The following is an 18,152-nucleotide window of genomic DNA, read 5'->3' on the forward strand; positions in this document are numbered from 1 at the left end:
TTAAATTTTCTATTATGGCATCACAGATTACCACAGTATCCATTTGTTAATATCACCTCAAGAAGTTCAGCCAGTGCTCCTCTGGGCCCTCTGTTCTGTTTCTCACAAGACTGAGTCCACGTGTTGGCTAGAACTGGGTTCTCGGCTGAGGCTAGAGAGCTGCCAGGTTGTTGGCAGCATTCAGTTCCTTTCAGTTGTAGAACTCATGGCAACTTGTTCAGGGCCAGCAGGGGAGTGTCTCCTGTTGGGTCTCACCTCTTTTAAGGTCTCACCAGATAATATCTTGGATCGCAAAGAGTCGGATGCAAGCAAACTGAACTGGATACCATCAGGCCCACTCAGGATAATCTCTGTTTGATTCACTCGGATTCAATTCGCTTAGGAACCTTAATTACATCTGGATAGGTTCTTAGGAACCTTAATTAATAGCAGTAAAAATCCCCTTTTGCCATACAGCATAATACGGTCCATGGGCGTGACACCCTCTGGTATTCACTGGTCCTGCCCACAGTCGAGGGAGGGCGTTTTTACAAGCCATGTCCACCAGAGGGGCAGAAATCTTGGGTGCCATCTTAGGATCCTGCCTACCACGGAGATAACATGAGTGAGTACCTCCTGAAGTGCCAAACTGATGAATTCCCACCTCTGAAAACAGTATTATCCAAGCTCAGTGGTATCATCCAGGTTTTACTTACAGGGAAACTAAAGTCAGGATTCTAACCTAGCTCTGTCGGCCCCAAAGCCCAGGGTCTTTCTCTTTTGCCACATTGTGTCTGATAAATCCTGTTAACTTTTCCCTCCCTTTCAATTGACCTGCTTCTCTCCAACCCCACTGTCTTGGCCATGGGCCTTCATCCACCCCTCCCGGGTGCTCCTGCAGCAGCCGTCTCACATCCACAGGACTCCCTGCCTCTAGTCCATTCTCCATGGTCATAAATTGCAATCTGTCCTAGTGACTTCCTGCTTGAAATAATTGCCTCTTTCAGATAGAACCCTTACTCTTCAATACAGTTTACATGGCATCCATCTCTGAGCACTCCCTGCTTCTCTGACGCCATCTCCTACCTCCCTCTCTGATGAGTGTCACCAGGCTGAGAGCCTGGAACACTGGTACCATTCTTCACCTGGTGAATTCTACTCAGCTTTAGCATCTAAGTTAAATGTCCTTTCCTCCAGCAAGGAGGACCTTCTTCAACTCCCTGATGAGTGAGGCGGTCCTGTTGCATATTCCTGTAGCAGCCAGTACTTCTGTAATGTTGTCACATTGTATTATGATGACACATTTATCTGTCTCCTCTGTTAGATTCTGTGTCTGGTTCTTGGCTGTATTCCCAATGTCTGGCATAGAGTGGATGCTCAGTAAATATTAAGAAATGAAGAGTACAGAGTACTTTGATGGGTTACTATGTTTCCTTTGCGATCTCCTCCTTGTTAGTCTCTGCTTTTCCTTCTTTGCCACTGAAATACTTTTAACGTCACATGTCAGAAGAGCTATCCATTTCTCCTGTGTTTTATTCAGGATCAAATCGTTAGTATAAGGTGAAGCTGAGAAAAGATGGTGGGCCTTCGAACTTTATGTTTTAAAATTTTTCCACCGTTTATGCTGCTTGACTGCCTTAGAATAAGATCTGGGCTTCAAAAGCTCATCCTGTTTAACTACTCACTATAAAATATCTGACTATAGTGTGGGAGACCCGGGTTCAGTTCCTGGGTTGGGAAGATCCCCTGGAGAAGGAAATGGCAACCCACTCCAGTACTCTTGCCTGGGAAATCCCTTGGATGGAGGAGCCTGGTAGGCTACAATCCATGGGGTCACAAAAAGTCGGACACAACTGAGCGACTTCACATACCCAGTACAGGTACTCAAAAGATGCAGGCTTATTTTCTACACAATTGAATAAAGTCCTTATGAGAGCTATGAGAGGAACTCCTTTCTTCAGGATGTGGATTGGGATCTAATGTATTGAATAAGAGTTGTGATTCATTCTATAAAAGTCATTTTAGTTTTATGTTATAGCTGTAGACAGCCTTGTGAAATAGAGGGCAATAACCTTTCACAGTCTTATAACTTGTCTAAGGAAACATTGTTAAAACTCCTTACAAGTTTTATAATATGGCCAAATGTCAGTTCTATGAATAAGCTGTTTTTAAAAAACTGGTCTGAAATTTTTGAAGGTAAATTTATAACAAACATGCCATAATTTTTATAGCCAAAGAAGTGCTATCTCATTCAGAGCAGGTACTTTGGGAGATGTCTCAGGGTTGTTTCCATTCTTGAAAAATGGTTTCAGAATTACTTTGGGAATTCAAGTCAGAGCTGTCATACAGCTTTTTTTTATTGTCTTAAGTGTTGGCTATGACAAACCTAGACAGCATATTAAAAAGCAGAGACATCACTTTACCAACATAGGCCCATATAGTTGAAGCTATGGTTTTTCCAGTAGTCATGTATGGATGTGAGAGTTAGACCATAAAGGAGGCTGATCTCTGAAGAATTGATGCTTTCAAACCATGACACTGGAGAAGACTCTTGAGAGTCCCTAGGACAGTAAGGAGATCAAACCAGTCAATCCTAAAGGAAATCAACCCTGAATAGTCATTGAAAGGATTAATGCTGAAGCTGAAGCTTCAGTGGTTTGGCCACTTGATGCAAAAAGCCGACTCATTGGAAAAGCCTGATGCTGGGAAAGATTGAGGGCAGGAGGAGAAGGGGTGACAGAGGATGAGATGGTTGAATGGCATCACCGACTCAGTGGACTTTGAGCAAACTTCAGGAGATAATGAAGGACAAGGAAACCTGACATGCTGCAGTCCATAGGGTCACAAAGAGTTGGACACAACTGAGCGACTGAACAACAAAAAAAGTGTTGGCTAGCCTTTGGTCTTTGAGAATAGTGGTTTTATGAAAACAATATTAAGAATTAAGTCAGGTGAACCCAAAGTGCGTGATTAGACTTTGTTTTAAACAAGGTGCAGCTCTGAAGTCATGAGACAGGCACGGTGTTGTTTGTTGTTTTGTTTTGATTGTAAAATATAACTCTTGAGGCAAACAAAAGTTTCCAGCAGCTTTAAAGCACCAGACATTCATGTGATTATAATAACTTGCAGGACCAGAAAGGACTATCTTGGAAGGAGGTGGAGGACCAATCATTGTACTTTGATACTTACAAATGAGGTTGTAAGGAAAGCCAGACTGAAAACATCTCAGTATATTAGATAAAAGTTATAAAGGGATAATCTTTTAGTCTGAAATAGTAACTTTTTCTGTAAGGAAGCAATGTATTTTTCCCTTGGCCCATAGTGCATAGCCCTAAAGTTCAGGTGCCTGGGTTGTAGCCATTCTGGTGTTACAACCGGCATAGCTGCAGGACCCAGACAAGTCACTATTTTTCTGAGTTTCCTTTTCTTCATCCTCAAAGTGAGGGGGTTGGACAGGTGCTATCTAACATGCCTTTTCAGGTAGGAAAACTTTTTTCTTCCAAGTTTATGGTTAATTATAAAATGGAATGCATGGTAATGTATAATACCTTCTGTTTTATATACACTTGGTTGGTTTTAAAAGCTTGTTTCTCAAAAATCCTGTGTTGCTTTTGAAATTGTCATAATTCAATGAAGCATAAACATACTTCAAGTAGTACAAAGCACTTTGTTGATGTGAAAGAGGTTCATCTTACATTGAGTACCAAAGAATTGTCCTCAGTTATTTATTTACTTTTCACCTTTGGAGCACAAGAATGTGAACAATAAAATAACAATAAACTATAAGTGACAGTCAAAGCAGGATCAAGAAAATTTTAAGATTAGAAATCAAAGCCAGGGACTTCCCTGGTGATCCAGTGGTTAAGACTTTGCACATCCAATGCAGGGGGCGCAGGTTTGATCCCTGGTTGGAGAACTAGGATCCCACATGCCGCAGAACCAAAAGAAAGAAGAAGAAATGAAAACCAGAGGCACAATATGAACGTAAATTTGGCTCTTGATTTTCTAGCCCCAAAGTAAAGAAAAGTTATGTGGTTCTTATTTTAAAGATGAAAAATAGCTACCCCAGGAGAGGTAAAGATTTGCTTAGCACTCAATTCTAAAAGAATTAGGTAACATTTGTAGGATGAATGAAGAGCTTTACAAACAATTATCAAGGAGCTGCAACAACCTGAAAAATCTAAAAATCAGCATCTGGTTTTTACCTTCTAAAAGTAAAACTGATACTCATCTCTGAGTCATAAGTGACATGGTTTAATAATTATCCTGTTTAAGGAAAGTTGGTTGGCAATTTAGGACCCTTGAGGAAAAAGTGCAGGTTACTTTTCTGCTTTGTTCTCATAGACGCAAAGTTGTTCAACTTGGCTTCTAATTAAGTCTTACCCTGTTCTATTTTTATGTGGTACTAGCCAAAAAAGAAGAACATGTCGGCCTACCAAGTGTTCTGCAAGGAGTACCGTGTAACCATTGTGGCTGACCATCCAGGCATAGGTGAGAACATTTCTCATTTTTAGTGTTCTTACTTTCCATGTCTATCTTTGAAGCAAGGCAGTTAATTCAGTCAGCAGGCGAAGTTCTTCCCATGGTCTGAAAAGGACACAAATCTCATTTCTCTCCTCAACTATACAAGTCACTTTAGATTTTGCCTTAGTACACCCTGTCCAAAAGCACAGTATGTAAACATACAGTTGTTTCTTTCCAAGATTCTTCTACAGCTGACTTTTTCCCCAAACTGCCTCTTGGGTATGGAGTTGGAGTATAGGGTTGGAGTTGGGTATGGAGATGACATATTACATTGTTCGTTATTTGTCTCTATATCGAAGTTGGTAAGGTGAGAACGCTACACCTCAGCCCTTGGACAAGTCAGGTAACATCTACAAATCTCATCTGCCTAGTGTGTGGACTAGCTTCTCAACCCTCTCACCAGGGCTGTTGTGAGGCAAACATGAAGCATCAGAAAAGACTCAGATGTGCTTTATAAAGTGTGAGCTTGCTCTACAGTGTGGGGAGCACAGTATTACACATCTGAAAGATTGCTTCTGAGCTGCTCTAGAGAAATTCTCCTTTGTTTCTGAGCTCTCAGAAATTTGATAAAAACCTAACATTTCTTATCAAATCCTACATAACATTTTTTCTTTAACCTAAGTAGATAAGCCATGTTTCATGGGATCATATTAAAAGATACCAATACGATGCATCAGGCGTAAATCCTTAAAGAGTAGATGTGTGAGATTTTAAGCCTGTCTCATAGCGACCCAAACAGCTCCTTCCTTCTATAAAACACCCAAGGGAAGTGGTGGGGTTTGGTTTGGTTTTCTGAAAGAATCTTGTGCTATTTAAATCTGATCTTCAAAACCATCTTCTAGTTTTTGTTCTATTCAGCCTTCTGTTTTGTTTATGGTTAAACCTTTACTGTATTCAGTTTTCCCGGGTTTTTTTTACTCTTTTGTGCCAGATTTTGGGGAACTGAGTAAAAAACTGGCTGAGGTGTGGAAGCAGTTGCCAGAGAAGGACAAACTGGTAAGCAGACTTTATCACAGACACATTTTTCATTGCTCTGTCCTTCCAAAGTGTGTAATCCTCTTATGTTGCTGTTGTTGTTCAGTTGTTCAGTTATGTCTGACTCTTGCTTCCCCACGGACTGTAGCCCACCAGGCTCTTCTGTCCATGGGATTTCCCAGGCAGGAATATTAGAGTGGGTTGCCATAGCCTTCTCCAGGGGATCTTCCTGACCCAAGAATCAAACCCATGTCTTCAGCATTGGCAGGCAGATTCTTTTACCTCTGAGCCCCTGGCAAAGTCTGAAATCCCAAACACTGAAAATAGTGAAAAAAAGAAAAATTATAGATTGGTGGAAAATGGCTTAGAGGTCAGTAAACAAGTTGGTGCCAGTTCACTCTAGGTGAGAATTTAGCTGCAGGGAGGCTGTCTTCTAACCTCATCTAATTTTTTTTCTCAGCAACCTTACGTTTGAGCCAAAAGATGACCTGCCTTGGGCAATGATATGTGTTAAAAGAGGATCTAAAGTCAGAGCCCCTGACTATAGCTAGTAGTTAGCTATGGTCTGAGAACTGAGGAAAGAGCTCCATAGTCACAGCAAATAATAAAACCATGGGACATTGTTTATTAGGAAGATAGGTTCTGGGTCATCACCTCCATCAACCATTACCAAATAATATACCGCCCTATCAAACACTAATAAGACAATGATATAGTCATACCTGAATCACTCACAGTCACTTACAGTCAGACGATGTAAAGGTGGTCTAGGAATTAGAATTTCCATTTTGCTTTATTTAAGGTACTGCTCATCTAGGTGAGATGACATGTATTTTTCACCCAGGTAGATTATCTTTAGTTTCTGGGTTTTGTGTCATTGTTATCCTACTGTTGGTGTTGCGAGCCGACAGGTTAGAAGAAATATTTAAACCAGATGGACATAAAGGTGAGCCAGAGGTTTCCTCTGTGATTTTTACGTTCCAGCCTTAGGTAGAGGGATCGCAGAGTGCATGCTGCCGTCTGAGCAGTAGCACTGAAGGATGTGCCTAGTCCTCGCCTGAGATGCTGCTGTCTCCACTGCCTGAAGCCTGTGCAGTGACCTTCCAGCTTAAAAAGAAACACTAATCCTCTGTCTGCTCCGCTCCACTGTTCCTTTTCTTTTCTTCATTCTGTTCTTCCATAACTGCTTTCCCTTTCAGTTTTTTGCCCTTTGAAATTTATTTTTGCCCTGATCTGATTGCAGGTTTGGAAGCAAAAAGCTCAGTATCTACAACACAAACAGAACAAAGCAGAAGCTACAACTGTGAAAAGAAAAGCATCCAGCTCAGAAGGTTCCATGAAAGTGAAAGGTAATGACCACATCCTTCTCCTCTTTTCATTCTCTTCCCCACAGCTCTGTGAATTTTGCTTCTTTACTAAGAAATGGGGAGAGTGGCCTATATTAGAAGCAGATCTTGATATCCAGATACCAGATATTAAAGGTTGCCCCCAATATTTAGAAAATGTTAAGTCAGGAGTCAGCACACTTCTGTGAAGGACCAGAGAATACATATTTTAGGTCTGCGATCCATATGCATTCTCTGTCGTGTATTTTTATTTCTTCTACAACAACCATTTTAAAATCTAAAATCATTCTTAGCTCACAGGCCATACAAAGGAAGTTATTAGACAGATCCGATCTGCAGTCTACAGTTTTAGCGTATGCCTGGTAGAGCTCATAAAAAGGGAAAACCAGGAAGAACAGTTCTGTGGTTCAAGGCCCTGGGCAAGCTTTATCACTCTGTTTCTTCTCTGTTCTCAGCTGCTTCTATGGGAGTACTGTCACCCCAGAAGAAATCCCCTCCCACCGCCATGCTGTTACCTGCCTCGCCAGCCAAAGCTCCTGAGACAGAGCCCATTGATGTGGCTGCTCACCTCCAGCTGCTGGGAGAGTCCCTGAGCCTCATTGGACACCGCCTGCAGGAAACTGAGGTAAGGGCGCCATCAGCAGCAAGCTCCAGCTGCTGGTAGTCTGGACCCGTGTGCTCATTCCACATACATGCAGTGAGCAACTGCTGTGTGCTGCTACACCAGGTGCTCAGGATACACTGATAAGGAGGGGTGGCAGTGCTCACTGCGGCACTGTTTACAACAGCCAGCACATGGAAGCAACCTGGATGCCCACTGACAGATGAATGGATGAAGGAGCTGTGGTACATATATACAGTTAACATTACTCAGCCATAAAAAGGAACGAATTTGAGTCAGTTGTACTGAGATGATGCACCTAAAGCCTGTTACACAGAGTGAAGTACATCAGAAAAACAAACACCGTTTATTAATGCATATATATGGAATCTAGAAAAATGTTACTGATGAACCTGTTGGCAGGCAAGACTAGAGATGCAGACATGGAGAGCAGACCTCTGAACGGAGCAGGGCAACGAGTCGGCGGGACAAATTGAGACAGCAAAATTGAAACACATACCTTACCGTACATAAAATAGATAGCTAGTGGGAAGCTGCTGTGTAACACAGGGAGCTCAGCCTGGTGCTCCGTAACAACCTAGAGGAGTGGGACGAGGTAGGGGGTGGAGGGGAGGTTCAAGAGGGAGGGGAGATGTGTATACCTGTGGCTGATTCACATTGTTGTATAGAAGAAGCCATCACAACATTGTAAAGCCATTATCCTCCAATTAAAAATAAATAAAATTTTTTAAAGAAATGGGATGGTAATAGAAACACCTAGAGATTTGGAAGCTGGCTCTCAAAGCTTACACTGATAGTTTTCTATTGAAACAATGACACAAAAGAAAATTACCCTGACACTTCCTCTCCCTCCCCTGTTTTATAGAGAAATAATTGACATATAACCCTACAACTCACTTTTATTTTTGAAAAATGAGTCCAAATCCCATGGAAACTTTCATCATTTTTACTTCCAAGAGAATTAGGATTTTTCTATGCATTTCAAGGTTTTGAATAGACAGGTTAGATTATCCAGGGGAGTAAGAGTTCCTCTACAGCTTTGAAGATAGGTAGCAAACGGGGAGATTGAGGTGTCCAAGCTCTTCATTACTCTGCACTTGAATTATACAGTGTTGTATACCCTAAGGAGATCTTTGTCCTTTTAAGCTTCAGTTTCAAAATCACTTAACCTGCAAAACTGTCATGTTCCATCTCTGTTACCATATTCCACTTCTAATCATACTGCCCCCTGGCTAACTCAGTGGTGTAGGATTTCAGGTTTCCACCGGGTCCTAGTAGGACATTGCAGTAAAGAAATCAGTCTCCGTTCCTAAAGCCATTTTTAAGCTGAGAAGTCAGTATAGAAATATAAAACTACCCACTTGCTTTTATGTGGAAGTTGAATTACTATTCAACAAATAAAATGCCAGAGGCCACAAGAGATGAAGCTTTGTCTAAATTCTTTGGCTAATTTCTCAAAATTTAGTAAGTGTCAAAAAGAGACACTTCCTGGTAGGCTCGGATATTTGAATGGATATAGATATTTCTAGAAGAAAATATTCTGGGACCCTTACTTATTTTTCATATTTAGATATTCTTATGTTTCCTAAAAAGTTACAGTGACTGTAGCCATGAAATTAAAAGTTACTTGTCCTTGGAAGAAAAGCAATGTCAAACCTAGACAGTGTATTAAAAAGCAGAGACATTACTTTGCTGACAAAGGTCTGTATAGTCAGTACTGTGGTTTTTCCAGTAGTCTTGTATGGTTGTGAGAGCTAGACAATAAAAAAGGCTGAGCACTGAAGAATTGATACCCTCAAACTCTTGAGAAGACTCTTGAGAGTTCCTTGGACTGCAAGGAGATCAAACCAGTGAATCCTAACAGAAATCAATCCTGAATATTCATTGGAAGGACTGACACTGAAGCTCCAATTCTTTGGCCACCTGATGCGAAGAGCCTGACTCACTGGAAAAGACCCTGATGCTGGGAAGGATTGAAGGCAGAAGGGGATGACAGAGGAAGAGATGGTTGGATGGCATCGCCAACTCAATGGACATGAGTTTGAGCAAACTCCGGGAGATGTTGAAGGACAGGGAAACCTGGCATCCTGCAGTCCATGGAGTTGCAAAGAGTTGGACACAACTGAGAGACTAAACAATAAAATTCACCTCCCATATTACAGATTTTCCCTGCCATCTCCTTTTAGTTTAGCAAATACTTGTTGAATACTTAGGCATAATTCCAAAAACTGGGAGGAGGAGAATTCCTAATAGTTTCCTGATGATTTCATATCATCAAGAAACTTGCAGTGTAACTGGAAAGATAAAATAGATACAGAATTAGCCAATAAAACAAGCCAGCTTCTGTGAGCAGTTGCCACGGAAGGGTTACATGTCTGTATTGACTGAAAAGGGGAAAATTACATTGCAGACCCTCCATTCCACTTTTTTTAAAAACATAAGGAACAGTCATAGAGATATAACTGCCATGGCTCAGACTATGAAGAATCTGCCTGCAGTGCAGGAGACCCAGGTTCAATCCCTGGGTTGGGAAGATCCCTGGGGAAGGGAATGGCAACCCACTCCAGTATTCTTGCCTGGAGAATTCCATGGACAGAGGAGCCTGGCAGGCTACAGTCCATGGGGTCGCAAAGAGTTGAACATAACTGAGTGACTAACACAGCAACAACCATAAAGTTTACCCTTTTAAAATGTAGAATTCAGTGGCTTTTAGTATATGCACAGATTTCTGGCTCCATTACCTCTGTCTAATGCCAGATCATTTCCACTACCCCCAAGAGAGACCCCGTATGTACCTGCAGTGGACTTCCCTGGTGACTGAACAGTAAAGAAGCTGTCTGCCATTGTAGGAGACGAGGGTTCAGTCCCTGGGTCAGGAAGATCCCCTGGAGAAGGGAATGGCCACCCACTCCAGTATTCTTGCCTGGGAAATTCCATGGACAAAGGAGGTTGGCAGGCTATAGTCCATGAGGTTGCAAAGAATTGGACACAATTTAGTAACTAAACAACAACGTGTCAGCAGTAAGCAGTAATTCCCCTTCTAATCCACTTCTCCCCAGACTTTAATCATTTGCATATATCTTCACAATTTTGCGATTTCCTCAGACCACTTATACTGTTACCTATTGTGTGTTTTTATTTAAATAAATTTATCCATGCTTTCACAGTGATATCCTGGATATCACAAGTGTGGTATTCTAATCTTTTTTCTAATGGATGTGCATTATCAACTGATTAATGTTCACCTGTATGCCACCTGAAATTAGTAAACTACTACACTTCAAGGAGCATTGACTTATACAGTTGCTCATTTTAAATTGAATACCTGAAGCCTAATAAAATTGTGACCATTATTATAAGTCTACACAACTCACTGTGAACAAGCTTAGCTTGTCCCACTGTGCAGTCTGCTGCCATTCTACAGCTCTGCCACCTGAAGCAGTTAGAGCAGAGTTAGGGGGTCAGGAGAGGCTCTGAAAGGGAAGTGGGGTTCCATCAGGACCCGGAAGGACAGGCAGGACTTGCATCATGGAGATGGTATCCTAAACCAAGACCACAGTGCACATGTGCTTCTCAGCCCTGGCATCTTCTGCCAAGATGGGTCAGAAGAGACCCAGTGGGGCTCTTAACCCCCATTCCTACCTTCACCAGATCTTTTAACTCTTTTATGTATTAGGGTTCCACTTGAGGTTTTCTTTTCAAAGGGTTTTATTGCTTAAATGATTAAAAACTAGAACATCCAGCGCACAAGGTGGGGGAAGGCTGAACTATGAAGGGCCCAGTACAAGTTGCAGAAGGAAATGAGGGCTCAGGAGCTTCAGGGATGTTTTGAGTAGAAGGAATGATCACAGCTCTCATTTGATTTTCTTTAAAAATACCTTCTACTTTAGATTGAGAGTGAAGACAGCAGAATTAGGGAAACGTTATAACAATAGTCTAGACATGACAAAGATTTTAATTTAATTCAAATATTTATTGGGGGATTACACTATACAGAACCCCAGTAGTTATTGGGAGGATATAAAAAAGAATAGGACTTGGTTTCTACCCTCAGGATGCTTATTGGGAGAGTCAGACAGAAAATATTACCTCTGCTGCTGCCGCTTCTAAGTCGCTTCCGTCGTGTCCGACTCTGTGCGACCCCATAGACGGCAGCCCACCAGGCTCCCCCGTCCCCGGGATTCTCCAGGCAAGAACACTGGAGTGGGTTGCCATTTCCTTCTCCAATGCATGAAAGTGAAAAGTGACTCTTAGCGACCCCATAGACCACAGCCCACCAGGCTCCTCCATCCATGGGATTTTCCAGGCAAGAGTCCTGGAGTGAGGTGCCATTGCCTTCTCCTAATATTACCTCTAATTAACTGTTAAAGTATGGAGTAATACTATTAATTGGCTATCTTTCATTGAACTCTCACTCAGGCAGTTTTGTGAGTGCTATACATAGAGTCTCTCATTTAATTCACATTGCATGTTTTGTAAAACAGAATTTGTGTTGTTCCCTTATTTTACAGAAGGAAGAATAGACTTTCAGATTAAGGAACTCTCTCTGGAATTTAGCCCCTAAGTGCTGAAATGGAGCCTTGACTTTGGTGGCATGACCTCAGGGCCCATTCTTGTAACCCTTTGCTTTATTTTCTGACTTGGAAGTAGGGGGAGACATTGGACAAGGAGAATGAAGGGAGAGAAAAGTCAGTGGTGGCAAGGCCTTGAGACTGGGCAGGTGTGTGAGTGATGATGACTTTAGCAGAGGAAGGAATGCTAGGAGGAGCCGTAGGTTATTTCTCTTTACAGTGTGTTGAGATTGAGAAATACCCAAAATGGAAGATCTAGCAGGAAGCCTGAAATGCAGTTTTGGAGATGAAGGTGTTGGTAATAGTAGTAAGCACTATGGATACTTTCTGAGCAGTTACCAGGTAGCAAGAACCACCCCCAAATACTTTACATCTGTTATCTCACTTAATCCCCTCCTTGATGCAGATGCTGTTAGCACTGTCTGTACTGTTAGTACTAACAGCTGTTAGTACTGTTAGTACAGGCACAGCATAGAAAGCAACTTGCCCCTTTCAGTGAGTGAGATAGCCAGGTTCTGAACCCAGCTGTCTGAAGCCCAGAGCTCCTTCTCTGATGGACTCTGCTACACTGCCTTCTAGGTCACATACCCTCACAGTACTCCTAGTTGAAGCAGATTACACGAGCTCGGCAGCTGTATTTGCACCAAGCAATCTTATTTCTTATCTCTTTGAATCACAGAGATAACAAACAGTATTAGTTCTAGAAGAGGTTAAATTTTAAAAAGAACAGAAAAGTGGTATCTTCACCTGTCGAAAGCTACATATGTGGAGAATTTGTGTGTGTGTGCTTATATTAAACATTAACGTGTAGAATTCTCATGGTTATCACATTTGAGCTATATTTTTGGAGTTCATGAGAAAAATAACTTTTGCATTCATGACCTCTACAAATCTTGCCAGCAGTTCTCCACAATAGGTGAGGCCTTTTTTAATATTTTTAAGTGTAGGGTTGTTCCCCGCCCAGCCCCTACTCTTTGTAAGTGACCAACCCAAGGTCTCACAGAGGATTCAACGGGTTAGAAATATAGACAGGAAACCTGGAATGTATTGAGTTACCAAAGCAGAAACCTTCCATTTCTGCCGCAAGTTTCCTGGAACTGCCCGAGACTCAGAGAGCCATGTGAGGAAGTACCCAGGGCCTGGAGGGAGCCTCACGAGTGTGATGCAGGCCGCAACCTCCTCCTCTCACGCTCTTCCTTTCAGGGCATGGTGGCTGTGTCCGGCAGTCTGTCCGTGCTTCTGGACTCCATCATCTGTGCACTTGGCCCCTTGGCGTGTCTGACCACACAACTACCTGAGTTGAACGGCTGTCCCAAACAGGTCTTGGTAAGTTTCCTTGTTTCCTGGGATTTAGGAGGGGCCAGACCCTTGGGAGCCCTGTCAGGCCCAGGCTCTTAAGGCTCCCTGGATACTGCACTGCTGTCAGCCGACAGAACGTGACACTGACTGTTGAATGTGCGCTGGACCCTCAGTGAAACCGCAGGCGCGCCATTTCCTAAGATTTCTCTCCTCTGGAGAGAAGCAGTGTAGCCCCTAAGGCACTGCACCGCCTGTGTTTCCTATTTGCTCTTCCAGAGATGAAGAGAGTCTGCTGCCCCTGCTTTACTAGGATTAATGGGCGACGTCAGCAGAAAAGCTCCCCGCATAACAGACAACAGAATACCATCCTCTCTCCCTGTTTTCTCTAACTCCAGACTCCTCTCTCCCCTAAACAAAGAAATATGTCTCAGGGAACTAAGGTAAAGTACTCTTCAACTGAAACTTTTCCCCTTGTTTTGCAGTCAAACACACTAGACAACATTGCTTACATCATGCCTGGACTGTGACAGCAAAGACTCTTGGGACAGAAACCTTATCCTGCCCTGTTGCTGGCTTGTGTGTATGTGACTGTTCCAGATCCCTTCACTGGCCTCTGGGTGTAGGTTTTAAATTTTTATATATATGCACATATATATATATATATATGTAAAATGTAAAATATATACATAGGACTGTAAGTACTTTGCTTTTAATAATTTTATGAAATGGCAAAAGTTTAGCCAAGAGGAAACCTTGGCATGAATATGGGCTTGGAATTCTTTCTTCTCCTGTGGTGGATAAATCTGCCTTAAAAATCAATGTAACTTGGGGGCTGGGGGCTAGTTTTGGATGCCTAGTGCATCACAGTAAGGTTGGCTATAATGTGATTTTTTTCCAAACTCAGTTGTACCTCCAGACCCATCACTGACCATTTGCCTTACCTGTCTTACAGTCTGAAATGTAATGGGAAAGATTATGGGAAGACGTCAGTTAACTGAAAATACAAAGCTTTTCAACTTGAAGTGACCTAGGTGGGAGGCGATAACATCGTTCCCACCGGAAAGTTACTGTGATGGCCTAAGTGAACTTAGTAGAGGGTTCATTCCAATTCCTGCTCTGTCGGTGTCCACGTCTCAATACTTACTGCAATCATTGGTACCACTGGCAGCCTCTGTCTGGGCCAAGGAGTTTTGTGAGCCCTGGAGGGGGTAAAGCCATCAGTGTCACCAGTTGCAGAGTCTGTACTGTGAGCTGATCCAGGGCATTTGGTCTGCGTCACCAAGAGCTGGTATCTTCCATGGGCAGCGTCAGCTCAGCTCACAGTTCTCCCTCTTGGTTGTTGGGAAGGTGAGCTTTGCCCAGCCTAATTCCTGGGATCTTCTCTTTGGCTCCCCTGCTGGCCAGATACATGGCGTTTCGCATTCCACACATAAGCGAATTGCAAAAGGAAAAAAAAAAAAGTACTGTGTTCTCATGTAGGTTTATTTATGTGCGAGTATGAATGTGTTTTAATTATGTGTATTTAACTCTTTAAACTCCCTTAGATTTTAATTTATCCTGTAAATTTCTGTATATATAATTTAAAAAACAAGAGCCTCCACCAGCAACAGCATGTGGAAGAGACTAGATTTGTCATTTCTTCCTCTCCTCCTTCCTCTGGCCTCCTCTGCAAACTCCAGATCACCCACACTTTAAGGTATCGTGCCTCAAGACGGAATCATTATGTTGGGATTCTAGTTCTTTACAATTAAATAATGTCAAGAAAGTGAAATAAAAAGGAATGTTACCATTCCCAGCTGCCCTCATTTCCAAAGAACCAGATTTTGCTTCCCAGTTCCAAAGAAAACAGCTGAGCCATTCATGGTTGTTTTTAAATTTTGTGCAAGTCCACATCAAAACCAAGCTCTGAGGTGACTGCTTGCTTCCCTTGGCCTGGATGGAGCACTGAGGCATCAGAGTCGATCTCTGAGGATAGTGCCCCCAGCCTGCATCCTGTGTAACTCCTTCCATCCTTCCTTCCCATCCACGTGGCCACGGGGCTGTGTTCCTTAAAGGTATTCTGGCTGCCAAATGCCTTTCTCACCTCAGAGCAGCTTTGAGATTGAACTGGGGAAACAGAAGGGAACAGGAACGTCTGGGAACCAAAATTACGAAGAGCAGAAATCCTGGTTTGGTTTCGTGTGTCAGTGCTTGCCACACACCTCCTCTCTACCCATGCCAGTTTCCTGTTGGACACAGGGCATCAAGGAAGGGGCCTCAGAGACATGGATTAGTACAGAGAGAAGTCAGTCCCACCATTGTCATCTGTACACATTAACGAAGTCTTGACGAGAGCCTGCTTTTTGTTTGTTTTCCTTTAAAGTCCAACCCTATTGTATTTGTATTTAAAATTTGTACACATTTGTATAATAATCTGTTCCTTGTGGTATTTGGTACTATTAGAGGAAAAACTTTGGATTCAGACCTTCTTGCAGTTTTTATATCATTGTTTTATTTTGTTTTTTAAATAAATTCTAGCAGTTTGATCCAAATCCCATTACAGTTGTATAAAGAAATAAAATTTTGTACTTATATTATTAAAAATCACATTTTTAATATTTGTAGTCCAGTGTCAGCTATCTTTTTCCTGTGGCTAACCAAAGTTCCTATGAAATTTTAAACCTGTCTTTCACATTTGAAAAAAAAAAAAAAGCCCATCTGCAATAGAGGTCAAGTTTCTGATCAAAGCTATCTTCCTAACAAACATCTTGCTCTGTTTCTATTAACTTTTACATTGAGGACTTTCATCTTCTCTTTTGCTAATTGCAAACCCAGTGGCTCTGTAAGTGTAGCTATCTTCACTGACAAATGAAATTGTATGCACATTACATTATTGGCCTAAGTCAAATATCTATGAATCTTGTATAAGAGTCGCATTCAAATTGTGTGCTAAATCATGTGTTTCAACACTGTTCTGATTTGCTGAGTTACACTGGATTGGATAAATAACTTAATTTTTATAGGTATCTACAGTCCTGTCTATAAGTGTTAATGTCACTTCCCTGTCTCCAAGCCTTGCAGCCAGCCAGCCTGACATGTACGTTTAGTAATACTGTGAACATCTAATATATGAGATTAGACCTTTCAAGGTAAAATTTTCAATGCAAACACAAGGTGTTAATAGTCATAAATAGCAAATAGTCATAAATAGCATAAATAGTCATAAATAGCAAAATATTGGCTGTAAGCCTCACTTCTTACAGAGAGGCAGCAAGAAAGAGATCACCATATTACTGAATGAAGAGAGTGCTTTGCATATTTTATTGCACTTAATCCTCCCCCAAAGCTTTATCAGTATTATCCCCTTTTACAAAAGAGGAGACAGATACAGGAAAGCACTTTCCCTGAGTTTAAACAGCTAAGTAAATGGCAAAGCCAGAATAAGCACACTGGAACAGCAAACCCCAAAGCCGAGGCTCTCTTCTACCCCAGTTCAGTTCAGTTCAGTCACTCAGTCGTGTCCGACTCTTTGCGACCCCATGAATCGCAGCACGCCAGGCCTCCCTGTCCATCACCAACTCCCGGAGTTCACTCAGACTCACCTCCATCGAGTCCGTGATGCCATCCAGCCATCTCATCCTCTGTCGTCCCCTTCTCCTCCTGCCCCCAATCCCTCCCAGCATCAGAGTCTTTTCCAATGAGTCAACTCTTCCCATGAGGTGGCCAAAGTACTGGAGTTTCAGCTTCAGCATCATGCCCTTCAAAGAAATCCCAGGGCTGATCTCCTTCAGAATGGACGGGTTGGATCTCCTTGCAGTCCAAGGGACTCTCAAGAGTCTTCTCCAACACCACAGTTCAAAAGCATCAATTCTTCTACCCCAAGTAATTTGAAATTACTTCAGATTTAAACTGTGTATGTAATTCATCGGAATCCTTCTCCATTACCTGCAGTCCTGAGCAAATGTGATTGCAGGAAAACTGCCAGAACTTTTCATTGTCCAAATGTTCTTTTGTCCTAGCTGGACTTTGCTATAGGGATCTCACTTTTCTTGTCATACTATGGTCTTTAAATTTTGGAAGCAGAGTATCTTAAATTTTTTGTTTAAATGTACTTAAAGGTTATAATCTTAATTATTTTGTTTAGATGTACTTAAAGGTTATAATCAATTATATTACATTTATGCATTGTCAATCTTAAGGGACTTCAACATTTTTATCCATAGTAAGGCATTTAATATTGATATTGCTAAAACGCTTAAAAGGAAAAATTAAAGACTAATTACTAAATGAGTTTGTTCCCTGTTAGGAAATAGTTTGAAGACATAGTTTTGTACTGCACTTAATGTTTGCCATTTACGTTACTATTTATTGTATTGACAAAATCTACACACTTCCATTTCTAATTTAATAGCTGTACAACTTTCTGTCTGCATGGAGTTAATATAATTTCACTCCCTGTTTGGGGGTATGTGGGTTGTTTCTGCTTTCTTACCATGAAGGATAAAACTTATGGCTGTTCTATTCTCTGTAGTAAAGCCAAGATCTGCCTATAATCACTTCAAACCAGAGTGATGCAAGAGGGCAAGAACTTCCAGTCATCCAACATAGGGATGGATATTAAAGGTTAATGGAAGAATCCAAAGGAAAATCATGCTAAATACATGCCATACTAACAAGCAATATGCTTAAATGAAAAAAAACATGGAAGGTACCTACCTGACATGAAAATGGTCATAAGTGCACATCCCTCCTTTATAGGCTAAATGCCACTGCTAATTTAAATTTTAAAGCATTAGTCATCATGCTGGACAACAGTGAGAGAAACAGACATAGCATCCCAGACTCAAGGAGCACTTA

The 18,152-nt window shown here is 41.7% G+C and overlaps 1 protein-coding gene across 6 annotated transcripts in view; it reads left to right on the forward strand.

Annotated features, from left to right (window-relative positions):
- HMGXB4 (HMG-box containing 4) overlaps nt 1–15,911 on the forward strand; it is a 33,782-nt gene extending 17,871 nt beyond the window's left edge. For 4 of the 6 annotated variants that reach the window (XM_018048229.1, XM_018048231.1, XM_018048233.1 and 1 more), the window contains 6 exons: nt 4,389–4,470; nt 5,435–5,499; nt 6,722–6,827; nt 7,280–7,449; nt 13,221–13,343; nt 13,799–15,911. In XM_018048229.1, coding sequence (XP_017903718.1) covers nt 4,389–4,470; nt 5,435–5,499; nt 6,722–6,827; nt 7,280–7,449; nt 13,221–13,343; nt 13,799–13,843 — 591 coding nt within the window. In that variant the 3' untranslated portion in view covers nt 13,844–15,911. The remainder of the gene's footprint in view (nt 1–4,388; nt 4,471–5,434; nt 5,500–6,721; nt 6,828–7,279; nt 7,450–13,220; nt 13,344–13,798) is intronic. The other 2 variants (XR_001918084.1, XM_018048230.1) reach the window with 2 other exon arrangements.

Source organism: Capra hircus, chromosome 5 (genome assembly GCF_001704415.2).
Source record: "Capra hircus breed San Clemente chromosome 5, ASM170441v1, whole genome shotgun sequence".
Classification (NCBI taxonomy): domain Eukaryota; kingdom Metazoa; phylum Chordata; class Mammalia; order Artiodactyla; family Bovidae; genus Capra; species Capra hircus.